Source organism: Corvus brachyrhynchos, unplaced genomic scaffold (assembly GCF_000691975.1).
Source record: "Corvus brachyrhynchos isolate BGI_N302 unplaced genomic scaffold, ASM69197v1 scaffold18, whole genome shotgun sequence".
Lineage (NCBI taxonomy): Eukaryota > Metazoa > Chordata > Aves > Passeriformes > Corvidae > Corvus > Corvus brachyrhynchos.
In genome coordinates, this window is record NW_008246064.1 from 3,289,370 (window position 1) to 3,308,096 (window position 18,727).

At 45.7% G+C, this 18,727-nt stretch overlaps 1 protein-coding gene across 3 annotated transcripts in view; it reads right to left on the bottom strand.

Moving 5' to 3' along the window:
* PLCD1 (phospholipase C delta 1) overlaps positions 1-18,727 on the bottom strand; it is a 51,728-nt gene that overhangs the window by 13,584 nt on the left and 19,417 nt on the right. For 2 of the 3 annotated variants that reach the window (XM_017746724.1, XM_017746723.1), the window contains exons 3-8: positions 13,865-14,093; positions 8,966-9,095; positions 5,027-5,330; positions 3,742-3,943; positions 1,704-1,848; positions 521-670 (exon numbers count right to left, since the gene is read on the bottom strand). In XM_017746724.1, coding sequence (XP_017602213.1) covers positions 521-670; positions 1,704-1,848; positions 3,742-3,943; positions 5,027-5,330; positions 8,966-9,095; positions 13,865-14,093 — 1,160 coding nt within the window. The remainder of the gene's footprint in view (positions 1-520; positions 671-1,703; positions 1,849-3,741; positions 3,944-5,026; positions 5,331-8,965; positions 9,096-13,864; positions 14,094-18,727) is intronic. The other variant, XM_008643119.2, reaches the window with a different exon arrangement.

The window sequence follows — 18,727 nt, forward strand, 5'->3', positions numbered from 1 at the left end:
AGCAGCAGTAAAGATTACAATTCACCCTAATTTATTTCTCTGGTGCTTAGGGACCAGCCCAGAGCAGCTTCCCTCTGTGCTAGGCATTGTATCAAACAAGGCACGACACTCCCAAACAAAAGGGGAAAGTTGGAAAGGGAAAGGAGATAAAGGAAGAGGAAGAGCAAATATAGAGGGTATTTTAGGTGCATCGTTTTCCTCTCCTTTCTCCCCTGCTGACTGCCAGCTTGATCTCATCCACAAACTCCTTCCAGCTCTGACTAGGCACGTTCATCCAATTTTTGGCATTTCTTTAGCAAAGACATGCAATTTAAAGGGAACTGCAGCTATCCACACAGGAGCCATTCCCAGTGGCTACCCCAGGACACTCTCAGTGGGAGGACACTTTGTGTTTAATATACCTTCAGGCTACTTGCAATGGTTTTCCCCTTGAGTTTTGAGCTTTGCACTCAGCAAAAAGAAAAACTTCTATCTTGTCCCACCCTCAGAAGGCAGAAAGTGCTGGAGGGGCCTTGCTTACCTCTGGGGAGGGGAACTGGGATTTGTTTCCATCGACTGGGGCAACCAAGAGCATGTCCTGCAGGATGGTGGTCATGTGCTGAGCCATGACCTTCTGCTGGTCCACGCTGCAGTGGTTCTCCAGGGAGATGATGACGGGGTATGGTGAGGTCTGGAACAAGAGAGCAACACACACTATCAGTGAACTCTGCAGTTTCACCAGTCTGAAGCAATTGGTATGAACCCCAGTGCTGTTTTCTCTGGAAACGAGTGTGTTAAGAGTAGAGTCTGATACTCTCCTAAAGCAAGGATTTGTTAAAAATGGACAAATTTAACTGTGCAGTAGTTACTCAGATCTGTGCTGATGCCTTCCAAAGATGATGATCCAATTGAGAGGGCACCAGGATGGGTCAGGATGCCTCTCACAGACTTTCTGGGGCACTCCCTGTGCCTCCATTCTCCACTTGCACTGCGGGTCAGAGCACCTTCCTACCCACCTTCAGAGGAAGGACTGGGAAGGGGGCTTTGAAATCACAGGGTTTGGTCAAACCCTTAAGTGATATCAATCCTTCCTCCATTCCTTCATAGGCCTGATCTGGTTCCCTGTGCCCCCCAGGTCATTTTGTGTGCTGAAGGCATTGCCATTATTGTCATTGTCACTTCTTTGTGGCCCGAAAGGAAACTTGACACCAGCTCCCAAGTGCACTGAAGGAAAACAGCACAAAGTCCAGTGAGTCCGGACAGACCTAAGGCTTTCTGAAGGCTGCTGCCATACAAGACTCCCGACCTGCTCATTCCTTTTAAATCAGTATAGAAATAGTCCTTCACACCCAAAGCATGCACATGGGTTCCTCTAAACTAGAAACGAATCCTGAGACATCAAAGCCACATAAATCATGGGCTTGGCATTTTCCACCAAGTATGCTCAAGATACTGGGCATCAGTGTCGTTGCAGTGGGGTCCAGGATGCAGCTGTGCTGGCACAGGTTCAAACTCATCCTCAGATGGTGCTCTCCCTGTCCAGCAACACCCAGGAATGGATTTTTGCAGGAAGCAGAGCATGGATGCTTGGACAGAAGGACACATCTTGTCCCCACAAGAAATGCTAAGGTGAAGCCTTCCTTGCTTCTGCTCCCTGCTGGGAGGGAAGAGATCTACTGTCAGTCCTGGGTTGTGCAACATGAGAAAGGGTCCCTGGTCCTTACTTTGAATGCATAGTTCTTGATGGCCTTAATGACATCGCTGAAGAGGATCTTGGAGGTGAGAGTGTAGCCGTGATAAATGACGGGCTCTGAGTTGGGGCCATCCCAGCAATCCAGCTCCACACAGCGGCAGCCTTTGGTGAGGGCTCTGGAAACAAAGAAGGGACCTGGTTGGATTCTGCACCTTCTGCTCCATCTCCAGCTGAGGGTCCATCAGCTGCCTGGGAAGACTGGTGGGAAGTTCAGGGAGCAAGGGAGAAGAAAGGAGCTTGGAAAAACAGGAAAGCAGGTAAAGGATGGGATCAGGTGAAATCAGCATCAGCAAAGAGAGCTCAAGGTTGAGCAAGGAAAGCACAGAAGGATCTGAGAAATAAGGTAGTGAAAGTCCAAGGCAGAATTATCCAAAGAATAAGACACAGTGAGTGCCAGATGAGAAAGGACACTCATGATTGTGCCCCAAGTCTTTCCCCAAAGATGGTGAAGAGAAGAGAAAATCAAGAGTGGCTGCAGTGGAAGAATGACAGTCAGCCTTAGAAGCCAGGTCACAAAGCTTGGATGACGTGATTTCTTCATCTAGATCTGACATTTACATGAGAGATGAGTCCTCAGAGCTGGGAGGGCGGGAGGGAGGCAGCTATGGGAACTCCACCACAGCTGGGGAGACTGCTGAGGGCCAGTTTCCCAAACCAAGTCTACAGATTGAATTTCCACGTGAAATTCCCACCTCTACATATCCATACTTCCATTTCAATTTATTTTCTAATGTAGATTCCCCACCCCATCTGCCTAGGAGCTGGTCTTCTCGCTTTTACAGTAATTCCCTAAACATTTCAGATTACACAACTCCTTTAACTCATTGCAATAGATTCACAGAATCACAGAATGGTTTGGGTTGGAAGGGACCTTAAAGATCATCCAGTTTCAACCCCCTGCGACAGGCAGGGACACCTTCCACTGGACCAGGTTGCTCAGAGCCCCATCCAACCTGGACTTGAACATTTCCAGGGATGGAGCATCGACAGCGTCTCTGGGAAACCTGTTCCAGAATCATGGGATTTTTTTTTACAAGCAAAACATACATCTATAATTTTAAGACTCTGTTAGATGAATTCAAAGTGCTACTGAGAAGTAACTTGTGCCAAATTTCACTCTCTACACTTTTGACCTTGTGACTAGACAGTCATAGCTCCTGAAAAAAGGTAAGTCACAAACAAAGACAGAATTGCAGTCCTTGACTGGCTCATAAGGAAACACAGTCTCACCTGATAAAAACAAGGAGTAATGTAAGGTGGGTGTGCAAGTTACTAAAAGGTCACTGCGTCCATCTGGCCATGAGACATCAGTCTCTGTTAAAGGCAGACATAGGCAACACCTAATGCTCTGTGCAGGGGTGCTCTGGGAATATCTGAGATGCTAAAAAGGGACCAGGTGTAAGTTACCTGATCACTCATCCTGCTCCATCAGCTCACACCCCATCTCTTTGTTTTGACTGCTCCAGCTAGGACTCTCCAAAATAAACCCCAGCATGGTTGTGGGGACAGTCCCTGCCACGGGCCTCTCCCAAAAGGCAGTACAGAGCATAAGCACCATGACACTATGCATCATTTTGGCTCCTTCCAATCCCTATACAGACCTGTAGCTCTATCCCAGGGATCTTTGCATCTTGTTGCACCCTCTCATGCCATGTTTTGGGGAATGCAACAACCCCTCAGCATCATGCTTTGAAAACACCATGCCAGAGGGCTGCAATCCAGCCTCCTTGTGGCTGCAGATATTTTATACTGCTTCCAAATGTAGTGATTATACATCTTACACTCAGGTGGTCAGATGAGACCCAGGTCAAAGAGATGCGAAAAGGAGGGCACAGCCAGCCTGGTTTGGAAACAGCTCACCCTGGAAACATGGGCCAGCCTACTTTACCTGGTCTGGTGAGAGACTGCTTCTTGATCTCTTGCATCCATCAGCACAGACACTTACGTCTTCTGAAAGAAAGAGGTTAACCTCACAAACACACACAAACACAAACACACACACTCTTTACCTGATATAGGCCTCTGTGCTGCTTGGCCCTGTGATCTGGTCTTCCATGAGATAGGTGTTGTGTGAGGATGACACCAGGTAGTGACTGAGAGGTTGGGTCATGTCCTGGTAAACTTTCCTGTGGGAGGGGTTGAATATGTTCCCCTCATCCGACAGCAGGTACATCAGGAAACCATCCTTGGTCATGGCGTTGCCCCTCTTGGCTGCCAGGTAAACAGACAGAAAACCCCACACTGAAAATGCAATGCCACCAGGTCGTGCCATCACCTTCACCACGGTGCCTCTGCTCTCCAGGGGATCTCAGAGGCAGAATGTGCTCCCCAGGCATTCAGTAATAGCAAAGACATCGATGTTCTCCAGACAAGGATGACACCTTCAGCTGCCTGAAAACGCTTTTAAAGCCCCTTTGCAAGTGTGGCTTTTTTGACACTTACTGTCCTTGATAACATCTTAAAAGTGTCAAAGACAGACCTTACCTCATCTTTCTCTGGAGATTTACAGCATAAAAATCACTGTTTGAGCATTTCAATGTTTCTTTACGCCAACCCAGAGAAGCTGTCGGATGTCTAAACACAGCCATATAAATCCTGTCTAGATTACCCAATGAAATACATGATTTGGAAAGAGGAAATACAAAATTACTCCCCATTTTAAAGGAACGAGCTAGATCTCAGTCTAATTCTAAAGCCTGACAGTTGCAAAACCTCGTACTTCTCCTAAAGGAATACCAGGAGAGTGGAAAACCAGCCCATGATCCTGAGCTGGTTGCTTGAACGCATCCTCCAAGGTGCTCCAGACTGATGGTTCACCTACATTCTGAGCAGACAGACAGTTCTGGGACTGCCCTCCTAAACAGCTGTCACCTCCTTGGCCTCTACTCAGATATCTCATCACCAGATGGCTTTACAGGTGCCCACCATCAAGAACATCTGCCTCCACTCCAGCTTCTGGAGAGCACAAATATTGCAACACTCTCAACCTTGGAAAGCCACATGAGGTCTTGGCATTTGAATAACCCATCTGAGTCTTTCCCTCAGGATTTTCATCATCCTGTAGTCAAACCTGTATCAACCCCTCTCCTGCCAGTGCACCCAAAAAAAACTGAAGAGAGAAATTTCCCAGCCTCTCCTTGAGCAGCTAATGTTCCCCTAGGAGAGTCGTGTTGTAGAAGCAGCTGTGGGGAGAAAATAATACACAAGACTGCAGGAAAAAGCAGCAGCAACACAATTCATAATTCATCAAAAAAGCAAGATTTTGAAGCAAACCAGCCAGGGTTTTCAACCTACCTCTTTCATTGGGCTCATATCTCTGAATTAAGGCAGGGGCAGCAACAACAGCATCTTCTTCCTGCTGCATCTCATAGAGAAACCTCACCAAGTTCTGGCAGGACATGAACCCTTCTGGGTCTGAGTACATTTGGAAGATGCTGTCTATTTCCTTCCTCTCTGTCAGTATCTTGTAAAATTCCTCTATCTCATCATCCTCCAGAGCCTCTGTTTTGGACTTGTCACAGTGCTGTAAACGTAGAGGGGAGAAGGAGTGAAAACCTTCTTTCCTTCTGGCATAGGCCAGCCGTAATCTGCACCAGGGCTACACAACGCAGAACACAAAATAATTGCAAAGAGTTACTGGCCAGTGAGTGAGGAGCACTTGGTCAATGACAAAGGTTCTCTTTGACAAGGCCAATAGTCAAGAAACAGTTACAGTTATTTGTATTTATAGATTATCAGTGTGCTCAAAAGCACCACCCTTGGGTTCCATCACTTGGAGTGCTTCAGTCAGGACAGCTCAAAATAATCTAAGCACAGATCAAGGGTCAAAAGAAATGTAAGTCTTGATCTCAGGAGGAATAAAGGGAAGCAATTAACTCTCTTAAATAATGATAGAGAGTATAGCCAAAAATCCCGTAGGTAAAGTGAAAAAAACCCTCCCCTTGACCTTAGTGGCTCACACCCCAAGAGGCCATCACAACTCACAGTGGTGCTGTTTGCAAAGATGGCATCAAAACCAAATTAAAACCCCCACAACTGCTAAACACGTGCATGTTTAGATATGAAAAAATCCACCTCTCCATGGAAATCTTCCATTCTCATCCAACACCTGCCAAGTAACAAAATCCCCCCAGATTTCCAATCAGATATAATCTTCTCAAGGAACTGTAATTCAGATTCTCCAACTTCCTCTGGGGTTTGAACTTTTCCAGTAGATACCATCTCTGACAGAGCACCACAGCCAAGGACTTGATTGACCATGAAAGATTTGGAGCTTGAGATATGCATGTTAATGTCTCCCTACAGGACAGCAGCTTTTCCAATAACAAGTTTTTCCAGCTTATTTAAAATACTCCCAGGTTCTATTTTTCATCAGAAACTTTTTTTTTTTCCTGTGGCAAATCCTGATACTAAATTTGTTGTTTGTTCCAAGCAGAATTCTTCAACTTGTCAAACCAGAGGAATTAAATTGCTTTCCGTCTTTGATCCCCTGTGACAGATAGAGCTGTTTTCCTGGCTTTTATGATGAAAATGCATGTCTTAGTTTAACCAGTCACCACACTAATCTCAACCTAGCTATGCCAATGATCTCAGTGATGGCCTCGGTGGCTTTGGCAGTGCCCCAAGATGATAATGAGGGACTTTCATCCCCTGCAAATCCTTTACTATCTATTTATGGAGCACATATAAAACCAAAGAACATTATCATGACACCCAGCATTTCACAAACTGAAGTGACAGAAAAAAAAGAGTTCAACTTGTTCTGACTTCAGAATCGGCTGGGTAGAAGCTATGGGCTCAAATCAGGGATGGGACAACCTGTGACATGCTCAGTACTAAAAACACCTCCAAATCAGGTTTAAGAATCCAGGAACTGCCTTTTCCTTGCTGCCTTCCATGTCTATGATCCTGTTCTGTGGCTCTGGGAGATCCCTCAAACTAAGCCTAGCATGATGCTTAGCAATTGCAAAAGGAATATAAAGAGGGACAGCAGCTGGTGGAGATGGCAGGGATCTCCTGAATTACAAATGTTCTTTTCTTTAAGACATGACAGGGAAAATGACAAGATACTTCTTCTAGAAAACTGGCATTTTAAGTGGTGTGCCTTGGGACATTTATTCATTAGTTGCCATTAAAGGCTGTGATGAAAACAGGGCAACAGCGCTGGCACCAAACTCCAGGACAGATCAGATGCACGGTATAAAATGGGTTCCTTCTGCTTTGACTACAAGAGGTCCAAATCAGAAAGAGAATCTCAACCCAAAATACCATGTTTGTATCACAAGCCATGGGTCCTGAATGACCCTCAGCCTGCCAGCAAAAACACCTTTCTGATGCACCAGAATGAATATTCAAGTTGAAATGAAGTGAGCAATGAGAGGAGCTTTGCATAACTTCCGGTTGAATTGCAAATGTTTTACTCAGGTGTCTCAAACCTAGATGTGGACACAGAGCCATGTGATGAAAGGCAAGAATAATGTGAGAAGGTGCCCTGCAGCCCCCTCTTGAGCCCTTCCTTCCTGTGACTAAATGAAGAAAAACTCACTGAGACTAAAAGATCACCCTTTAATAGGCTGTAATGCCCCAGTCCATCTAAGCTGAGGCAGGATGCAAACTGAAAATGTAATTGCTTTAGGAGCAAGACAGACCCTTCCTGGAGGCAAATCAGTGCTCAGAAGATCTGAATTAACCTCCAAAGAACCTCTCTTTCCAGTGGCTATAGAGGAAACTTAACAATTACTTGCCTAATGATGGTACTTCAACTAGCTCTCTGCATTTCGATGGGTTGAATCAAGGCTTAGCAATTACTTGGAGTCTTTATGCAAAAAGGATTCATTTAATCAAGTTTCCTCTCCTAGAGGTCCCTTGTAACTATTGTGACAGCAGAGGAGGTCCATTAAATGAGAGGAGACTGTGCCTCTAAAATAAAAAATTCAAGTTAAAAAAAATTTAAAAAAAAAAGCAAACCAAGGATGATTTTTTTCAGGTTGTTGTTGATGTGTGAAGATGTAGGAGTGATTCATCTCCTATATGTGAGATGCATCCTTTAGGATGAGGACATTCACACCCTGGTCCCTACTGGCTTCACCTGCACAGACTGCAAGGGAAGTGTTGGCAAGTGCTTCCAATGGAAACATACAACTCAATCAGTGGATTCCCAGCCTTATTTCCATTCCTCCAGGATCTTCCTGGGCAGGGAATAAAGGATGGGATACACCAGCCAGAGTGAGCAGCACAACTGGAATATTGTGCAAGCTGAAATTCTTTAAGATCTGCTGATGACCTTCCCTCCAATTCTTGCAGAGTTACCAGTGAGATGTATATAAAGCAAGGATTAGGAAACTTGGACCTCCTTTGGGGGAAAGCTGCCTGCTCACAGGGAGGAGCAGGAGAACTCCTGCCCAGTGCCCAAAACCACCCACGTGTTTACCACTAATCAGAAAAAAACATTTGTAAAACTGCACACCCAATAATTCAAATCCTGCTTGAGACAGGATGGAAGTTTGGAAATTATCCAGATGTTTTATCTCACCTCAGCAGGATGGATTCTCTAGAGAACAACCAAAACCTTAACAACTGAGAAATTTTCATCCCTTTCTTATCTTTTGATAGGCTCAGCCAGCAAGCTGAATCTTGAGAATTTAGGAGTGTACATCCCTGACCAGATTAAGTATGCCCTGGGAGTATTAAATCAATCAGACTAGTCCAGGCTTGGGTGCAATGTTACGTATTTATCATGAATCTGGAAAGGTTTTTCTCTTATTTTGCACTTCTTTTTTTGTTGTTTATACCTGTCACTTGGCACCCACCTCCTCTGGGAAGCTGAGGATCTGGTATCACAGTTGTAACCAAACAAATTTCAGCCAGACATAGGCATTGCCATACAGTTACAGCACATAAAACTTCTGAAACCCCTGGGTATTGAACTTTGCTTCCCTTTTGCTTGCATTATCCATGTTTGCATTTCATTTTCTTCATCGTGGCAAAATTAGGCATCAATTATGAAGAAAGACCTTAACACACCCTCATCAAAAGCATTGTGCTGGCCTAACTTGGTGGGAATCGATTATTCTGAGCAATAAACTACTGAGCACCAAAACCTGAGCGTCCTTCCTCGGTACAAGAAAAGAAGCCAGGAGTTCACTTTAGGTGGGGTCTCCAACCCAAGCTGAAAGCCGTGGGAGACCTTGACCTCAGCCAACAGCAAACCCTTTTTCTGCTTGCTCCCATTACCTGGAAAATCTTCTTGGCATGGTAGTCATCGACCTCAATGTTCACTTCTTTCAGGAAGTCTTTGAGCTCTTTCAGGCTCATCTTGTTGTCTTTGTTTTTGTCAGCTTTCCGCAGGCAGGTGTGAATCCAGCTGCAGGGGGATGTAAGGAAATCTTTCCAGGTCAGTGCCTAGCCTAAACACCTAAATACCTTCTGCTGCACATGGCGGGAGGGAAATCCTCTTCTAAAGGCTCTGAGCCAGCTCTCCAGCTGCTGTAAATCAGCGTGGGCCCACTGAGCAGCTGACACCACCTCACCTTCTGCTCCCACAGAGCACAGTGGTGCCTCGGCAGAAGGAAAATGAGCTGTGATACAACTGATCATGACCCGGGTGAAGCTTTTCACCATCTGGCCAAGGCTGGAGCAGCTCTCTTTACCCTGTAGGAGTTTCTGGCCGCAGCCAGGAACAGTTTGACTTCTCTTTTATGGCAGAAAGTACATTCTGCTCCAGATGGTGAAAAGGGGATAAAGGAAAGAATGAAAAGAGCTCCCAAGAGGAGCTCGGTAAATTGATTGTCATGGATTTGTTCAAAATTCAGTGTATCCCAGTGAACACTGAGCCCCAAAAGAAGCATCAATAGTAATTTTTCAACTCACCTTCAGCATATTTTTAGGCATTTCTACCTGTATATCCTAAGAACTTTGTTGTGAGCAGAATCAAACCAAACTTTGTGGGTTCTTGGCTTCCCCTGATGAAATGCACGGGGTCTGTTACTGTGTTGTAGTGTGACAATATTTTGTAAGAGCTTGAGTTTTAATCACTTTAGTATATCCATGGATCTGGAGTAACTGCTGTAAGAATGATCTTTTCAATGTGATTCCAGATAATTTGAGCTGGGTCTCCCAATTTCTTTCAGCCTCTTGGGAAAATCATGTTAGACAGCTGAGACACACTGCAGTTTTAAACACCAAAAAACCTCATGCTTCTTCCATCACGGAACTGACTGCCTAATTTGCTTTACTGTCAAATAAGAAAGGTCATCCAGAAAAATATCTACTTTTCAATAGGAAAAAAAAATGATCAAAGTAAGAATTTGATCTCCAAGAATAACGTTCCATGTCACATAGGAAACAATGCTTCAAGCTCATTCCAGAAAAACTTTAAAAAAAAAAATGCCCAATCTGAATGTTAATCAGTGTAAAGCTCAGGATTAGCAAATACCAGCTGAGGCATATAGTGCTGTAACATTTAAACTGGGCCTTTCAGAATGACCCCAAAAAAGGGCATTAGCCATAGGGGCTGCAGATATAACCCTGAAACTGTTCACCAGAGCTACCCCTGCACTGGAACAGTTCCTAGTGATGGAGATATGTATAAATTGTTAGTGAGTATTGTTTGTCTCATGGAAAGCTGAACTTTCTGACTTTAAAAATCTTGGCAGGTGCTAAGCAATGACCTCACCCTGCATCCGTCTTAGCCTGGTAATATTAATATTCCCCTTCTTTAGACATGGAAACCAAAATAAAGAGGCTGCATTTCCCAAGGACGCTCCAGAGCCCTGAACCAGGGTCTGGCTTGGACTAATTCGTCCCAGAAAATCAAGTTTGAGTCATGAAGCTCCCAAGAGCAGAGCATGCTGTACTGGGAGCACACCACACCCACCCCAGGGTGCAGAACACCCCCTTCACCAGCTCTGCTCCAGAGAGGGTCTGCTCAGACTGTCAGCCTGGTGCCACCCACTCACACCTGACCCTGCACCTCAGGTCCCCTTCCCAGCCTTCCCTAAAAACAACAGGCAGGAGGAACGCCCAAGTCTGGTGAGCCAAGAGGAAATGCAGTCTGCCACAGAGGTGAGCAGCAGGGGTGGACAAAACTACTCTTTTGTGCATAGAAACTACTAGTTTTGTGCTAATCACTGCAAAAAACCCACTTTTTTTTTAAGAGTCTGCATAATCTCCTCTGATAATGAGCACCCAGAGGTCATGCATGTACCCACAGTCCTCTCTAGCAGGCAAAATGTGGGGCAGTAAATGCACCTGAAAAAGAGTATGCCCAGGTCCTGCTTGTGAATGGAGGATGCTTTTCTCTTAGATCCCTTCCCAGGAGGCTGAGAAATGCAGGAGGGAGATCAGAGAGCCCAGGAAGAGCCCAGGCACACCCAGTGGGTCCTCTCGCTGCAAGGGCAAGCAGCAAAGAGGGAAAAAGGAGAGTACAGACAACTGAGGTCTCAGCCTGTTATTCCAGTAAATAGCAGTATTCTGGCCCCAAAATACCCAAACTCTCCATCCATCTGGATCCCCTCAGCTTTGGGATAGCTTAGAGGAGCTGGATGAACTAAGCACTTCAACTGGAAATCCTCTCATCTGGTACAAACACCATTTTTCACTCCTGGCTGTGGGTCTTCCTTTCACCTTATGCCCCACTGTGGGCCTGGGTGGACAAGGAAGGAGCTGCTCCCATTTCTGTATACATCCAGGGACAGCCTGCCTCCTGCCTCTTGTTTTTAAAGGATATGCCAGCTCCAGGGCTACCAGTTTTCTATTAGTTTCAGTCATCCCTCTTTGGTTTCTGTCTGGCAGATATCCCATGAATGTGCTGCTCAGAGCAGAAATGCTGCAGAACTTCTGGTAAGGGCTTTCAGACCAGAAGAAAAGCTCACACATAAACCTCAGAACCGAAGCAGACGCTGCCACCCTGCTCAAATGAAAAGTCCTCTGTATTTTCTAGTCTAAAGTCTTCCCTGCACACATACCTGCAATATTTGCTAAACAACCTATGCCAGCTTGCTGCAAGGTTGAATCTGAGGCTTATTAAAACAGAACTCTGTGTATAAGAACATCAGAAAGGCTCATCAATCATGTGGGAGTTTTATCTGTGTAGGGATATAGGACTGGAAAAGTACTTAAGACACTGAACCAAGTCCCTTTCTACCACAGGCAACTCCATTGCATTCCAAACTGAATGAGCCCCATCTGAAACCAGCAGAGTTTTTACTTTCAACCTTTTTTTTTCAAAACCTTGCACATTCCTTACTTGTTTTGCAAGGCTTTGAGATGTTGAAAAAGATGCCCTGCCAGGCATTTCTCCAGTCATGGGGGACAGGCAGGGGACACAGCACTTCTCATCTCCTGACTCTTCCCCTTCTGTGCTCACAGATGCGGAGAACACTCCTGAGGTTTAAGGAAGATCTGAGCAAGCCCACGCTGCCAAGCAAACCCAGTGAAGGCAGACTAAATTTAAAATCCCAGGCTTTAATTAAACATCATCAAATTTCAAATGAGAAATCATGCTGTTCTGTAATTCCAGGTTACGTTAAATGGCCTGAGACAAGCCCAGATTGGAAGCCAGCACTGCACAGTAATTACTCTTCCAGAAATATGGTTTGCCTACCCACCCTATTTAGCTTCGATTCTGCTTTCCAAAGACAGAAAGGCACTTTTCCATGCTGGAAATTTACAGCCTTCTTCCCTTGCAAATGTCATTGTTATTTTTCCCCCCTTAACAATCTTGTCTCTTCTTATGGGCAAGTTTTTCAGCAACATATTTAACTTGATATGCTCCAGGGACAACTTTCTGCAGCCCAGATTTTCCCCTACACACTGTGGGGTGGCTGAGGAGTGACCTTACAGCCCAGAGCTTGAAAAACCATCCAAAAAAGACACTCATAGTGCAGGAGATAAACAGGACATCCCAGGCACTTCAGAACTAACGGAGTCTGATTCCTTTAAGTGAACAGCACTGAGGCTGTGAAAGTGCTTCTCAGACTTCAGAGAATCCACAGAAGAGTGAAGCCTGATGAAAGCTCGGCATTTATGCACCATCTCCTTCTCCATCAGTACATTACTACCCAGCAGAGACCCCACATGGAGTGAAGACTTAACTGAGGGCAAGACTTCCTGGTGCCTGCTCAGACTCGAGCTCCAGCTCTGTGATTTTGCCCAGCTGAGGATTTTGCATCCCCCCTCTTCTCTGATGTTTGGTGTCAAACAAGCCATGAATCCCACCCAGCCCTCTCAGCTGAGAGTGCTATCAGCTTTCCTCTCTGATAGCTGAGTATCTACCTTTGGGAATCTTAAAGGAACTTAATATTTTACAACTTCTGTGGCTCTGTCAAATCAGGGTGAAATCAGCCAACAGGTTCAGATGTCATGGTCAGAGTCTCAGATACACAGGGACTGAAGAAAATCCATCCAAAACTGCACCCACAGATATTCTCTCTTTTTAAACATGAAATCTCTGTTTGCAAAGCAACTTATTGAGTGAAATGCAGCCCCAGGGAAAATTCCCTGTGAATTCAGCAGAGCCAGGATTTCACCCAATAACCAACCCCTCTCCATTTCATAACAAATTCACCCTCCTTTCCTGCTCTATGCCTTTTCCTTTCTGATCTCTGCATTGTCACCAGAGCAACTGCAGATTTTTTCAGGGCAAAACTTCCTCCCATGCTGAGGCAAATAAGGAGTAATTTCACTCAAGTCAGTGGAGCTACCCTGGAATAAATTTGGCAGTGAGAAGAGGAGAATCAGTTCCCTCTCCTTGTATTACCAAGAAACACGGTAAACAGTACGGGCTTTTCATGCCTTGACAAGAAGTGCCTGTCCTGGAGTTTACTTCAATGCAAGTGAAACAGACCCCTGAAGAACACAAAAAAATAATGATTGTTTTATCTGGAGCTCCATGAAAGAGGCAATTCTTTGCTTAAGGAGCTACATTAAGCCTGACTCCACTCTTGCTGGTATCATTGTAAAACAGGGGGGGGGAAAAAGCATTGGAAACCAGGGAGCTTGCCTGGGTGCAGAGTGAAAATCCAGTGCCCGGGGCCAACAGGGAAAAAAGGAGGTTAGCCTACTGTCCCCACCCACAGGGAAGGACAAGTGCATCTTTGTCTGTGATTAATCACTTTATAAGGCAAAGGATACTGTTGGAGTTTCTGTTTCTGGTTCATGGAGTTGCTGTGGGCTATGATTTTCCCAAGGCCAGCGATCCAGTGGTTGGCATCATCCTCTGAACTCGCAATGAGGTCCAGGTTTTTCCGCTGGTCTTTGAAGATGATGGAAAAGCAGCGATACTCTGGGACATCCTTGGCGTATTTTTCCATACCTTCTGTTTTATGGCCTGACCTCACATCCCGAATATCTTCAATGGAGACTGTGGAAAGAAAGCAGAGCCTGCTGTCAGCAGGGGTTCCGTCAGCCTTATCTCTACTTGGTGAGAGATATTAAAAAATTACTCTTTCTCCTTTTCCTGAAACCTCTGGAGGGTTCCCTTCCCTTTCCCCCCTTCCCCAAGCTTTGGTACTAAAGAAAACTCAACTCAAAAGGACCAGAAAGAGCAAGAAATTTTAAAAAGAAAACCTCTTTCCTCATGTTCTTTACTTGACAAAGAAGCAGAATATGCCCTAGGTGCCATATTGTGATGTCCTGTTTATGAGACACAAATCACTGCCAAGAGTTTGGTTCCAAGCCCTTGGAGCATCCCTGACTTGAGCATCCGTCAACTCATCCCCCCTGAGAATGGGGAGAGTGGAGCTGTGCCTCCCTGTGAACATCACCCCACAGGAAAATCCTAGAACCACAGAATGGTTTGGGTTGGAAGGGACCATAAAGATCATCCAGTCCCAACCCCCTGCCATGGGCAGGGAAACCTTCCACTGGATCAGGCTGCTCCGAGCCGTGTCCAGCCTGGCCTTGAACAATTGCAGGGATGAGAAGTCCACAGTCTCTCTGGGCAAAATAAGAGGTGACTTCAGTAAGAGGAGGGTAGGGAACAAAACTATCCTTCTTTAGATTGCAAAAAGAGTGAGAAGGCAAAATTTAAGAACCCATCTGTTCCTCTCAGTCAAACATGTGCAAATTAAGGAGGCAAAGACCAAAGCTTCAGAGCAGTCTGGTGTCACCCATACTCCATCCTAACCCCTGCCAAGGGCAGACTTTATCTTCTTTGCTGAAAGAAAGGAAAACACTGTTTTTAAGATCATCCTTCCCCATTTCCATCTCTGCTCTTCAGCTGGTGGAAATGAAGGCTGAAGTTGCTCCAAGTTTGCAAAATGCACACACAAGGCAATCCAGAAAGAGCAGTGTATTAAGAGACTTGTATTAAACAAATGTAAGTAACAGAATCAACCCTAAAATGCCCTTGAGAGCAATCAGTGCCCTCAAACTGGGCTGAAATCAGGCAAGCTCCCAGCAGCACCCACAGCCTCTGATTGTCTTTCAAGGGTCACTTCATGCATCTACGAAACACTGGCACAAGTTGCCCCGAGCAGTTGTGGATGCCCCATCCCTGGAAGTGCTCAAGGCCAGGTTGGACAGGGCTTGGAGCAACCTAGTCTGGAACTTTGTTAAAAAGCAGTGCATGAGTATAAAATATCCCCAAAGTTTAGCTGAACAGGAGAAACTTGCCTTTAAGCATCCATTTCACCATTAAAGTGCCCAGTTCATTCAAAGTCAACACTGTAGAAAAAACCAACTCAGTATCCACCTGCACATTTTTGGCATGGCTGCCTTGGGATCATCCAAAGTTCATCAGATGCTCATTAGAGGATTGAAAACTTTCCTTTTTTCCCAGACCAGTCATGATAATGCTCAGGTACTGGGGAAAAAGACATTTAAAAACCACCCAAAATTTCAATCTTCAAAAATCAGTGACTTTCTAAAAGCACCACTTAACATTTGCTTCAAGTTCTCACCAGATGCTGGGGTGGTCAAACACCTTCCACAGCACTTTGCTGGTTTGGTTTCTATACAAGAACACACCATGAGGAGCTCCCTGGAGCCAGCAAAGCTCCTCCCTGACAATTATGAGCCGTTTTCTTTGTGTGGTCTTTGATTATCACTTCGTAAAGGCCAACAGTTGATCATTTGAGAGGAGGGGAGGAAAAGGTTGGGTTGGGCTGGGCTGCTGTGGAATTATGTTATCTGGCCAATTTACCTTTGAGTGAAAGTTCATGGGTTTGAGTCCTAAAACCAGCTCAGAAAGAAAAGGGCTGCAATTCCCCCACAGCTGGGCCTTGCTGGTGACCTTGCCCTTCAACCAGGACATTAATCAAATTATAGTGGTTGTGCCTCAGGTGGAACTTCACCTTGAATGTAAAGCATGCTATCGTGTTTGGCCAGATTCAGCTCAATCAGAAAGTCTGAAGTTTAGTCAGGCTTCTTTTATAGCCAGTGGGAAATAAAGCAGCTTTTGGAACACAAGTGTTCCGTCCCATTCAAACAAAAACTTCAGGGTAAGATAAGTCACACCCTGAATCCATGGCTACAGTGGACCCTTGACCAGAAAGGAAGTGCAGGCTGGGCATCTCAGATTGTCCATAAGTAGGGGATTCTCCTCCTCTCTGGGTCTCTTCTGCTTATGGCAGTGAAGTGGAAGGATCATCCTGTTATTCCTCTTCACCTGCCAGCTGCTCACCACTGCTTGGCTCACAAGAGTTATTGTCCTGCAGAATGGCTCGTTAGTCTGCTTGTGCAATCAGTCCCTAAACTTTGGGTTGGCAATGGCCTCATGTTTCCAAGACCAGAAAATCTGATGTTAAATATTGGAAATTTAGAATGGATTCTTTGGAAACCATTACGTGGCTGCATGAATCCACTGGAAAAGAGAGCTGTGTGGGAGGAAAAAAAGATTGAAAACCTGTGTCTGGAAGGGCTGCCTTGATCTCTTCAGGGTGTGCTGAGAAGAGGATGATGGAGATAAAAGAGCTCCTCAATACAGAAAAGGTACAAGGATGGCTGAGGAGCAGGACTGGTGTCTATTGTAGTCACACAAGAGACACGGAGAGAAACTATCACCACAGGAACTGTTCAAAAAGCAGGGTAAGGAAGGACACTTTTTATAGCTTTCCATAGCTTGGTTGTGTGTACTGTTGTCATCTATCAATAAAAAAAGCTGAAGCCAAAGGACTCAGCCCAAGCCATCTGCTAAAGTTATCTCTTCTCTGGAAAATCTTAACCCAGCATGAGTACTTTATCAGCTGCTCACAGACAGCCAGTGTACTCTATTAGCAGTCCCAAACTAACTGTGTGTTCAGCTGAGCTATCTGCAAGGAGAAATCAAAAATATCCAGGGGACAGACACGTTTCACAGCAGAGGAACACTCACAGCAAACAGCCATCAATCCCGTCTCCCTGCAGCCTCCCTGTTCCTTCCCCATCACGCCACAGCGGGGAGATAACCACAAGCAGAAGAGAATCTGGAAAGTTTGCATCTACTTCTGAGTGTTTGCGTCTGCTGAAGAGGTGGTTTGCAGAGAGCCCAAAATATGACGCACAACACAAGGAAGCCTGTGTTCTTCCTGGCCTCCCGACACCGACTCACACAGGTTACATCCTGGTCAGCCTTCCTGGCTGCTGTGGATGCTGCTCGGGCAGCCAAAGGCTCCCCACTGCCATGGACATACAGCAGCATTTCCTGGAGCCAGTGAAATTCCTCCTGTCTGAACTACTCTCAAGGAGATGTTGAGAACTTTCTTTGTAGCCCTCCTTTCAGTTTCCATCACTGGATCCTGCTCTTGTGCTTCTCCCTTGCCGATTTTCAGCCCAGCACCCTTTTCCCCTTTCACCCCTGGCATCAGCAGGCAGGGATGACTCAGGCCCTCAGGATTCTTTTGACAGCCATGATATTTTTAAGCAACCAACATGTATCTTTTGAGTGTCTCTTTTGATTTGGATTTCTCTCTTCATGGCTTTCAAGAAGCTTGGAGTTACACTTGCAAACTCATCTCCTCGTGCAGAAGGAACACCTCTTAAAGGAAATCAACTGCATGATCTTTAAGGTCCTTTCCAACCCAAGCCACTCTATGATTCTGGTGTAGAAGAGCCAGAAGGATGAGCCTGACAACATTCCTAATGATGAGAGCACTTCTCTGAGAGATCAGCCCTGGCCTCTCCATCTCCTCTCTCATCCCTGTTCCACAACTGAAATGTCCAGACTGTGCTGGAAGCATGAACAGTAAACTCTCTGGTAATCCTAAGGAATACAGGGAAAGGAGGAACAAAGGCAGAGAACAATCCTTTTGTTTGATAGGCAGTCCTTTGAGATGAGACATTTTGTCAAGAGTATTTGTCAAGAGAGAAAATAATAAACTGAACCCACATCTCCTGCAAGCTACTGAGCATGTGAAGGACAAGGACTGACAGGTGTTTCTCTCTTCTTGTGCCTTTGCTGATGAAGTGGGAGAAGAGGGTCACTGTATGGGCACTGCCAAAACAGCCTTCCTCGAGTTACTGCTTAGGGAAGGGGGGCAGCTTTTCACTCTGGGGGAAGAACTCCTCAGATCCTTTCCTCATCCTACCCCCTGTCAGAAACAGGGGACCTCTGCAATGTGGCATTCAGTCACATTTAATTACTCCATCCCACTCTAATTGGCTCAGTAAGTCACTTCTGTTTACTGTCAAGAAATGCAGATGAGAAGTGTGCTCAGCTGTACAGAGCCTGCACACCATCCCGCATGTCTGCAGAAAGGCCAGACCCTCGCCAGCTGCACCTTGGCTCAGCATCTTGTCAGGAACAGATGAAAGCTGCTACCTGACCCCAGGACCATCCTGCAGAGACACTACATGGATTTCACAACATGCTGAGTGCACCCCGTGTGCTGCTCCTCGCTTTGGTTTCACCCCGGCAAGAGCTGTTCAGCTGACTTCGGTTTCACCAGGGGTGGCTGATGCTAATGGCCAAACGCAGCTGGAATCAGGACATTTGTAACCAGTGGGATCTGGAGCTCTGTCAGCTCCCTGGGCTGGGAACACCAAAGGCCATCCATCACCCTCATCCCTGAGGAATAC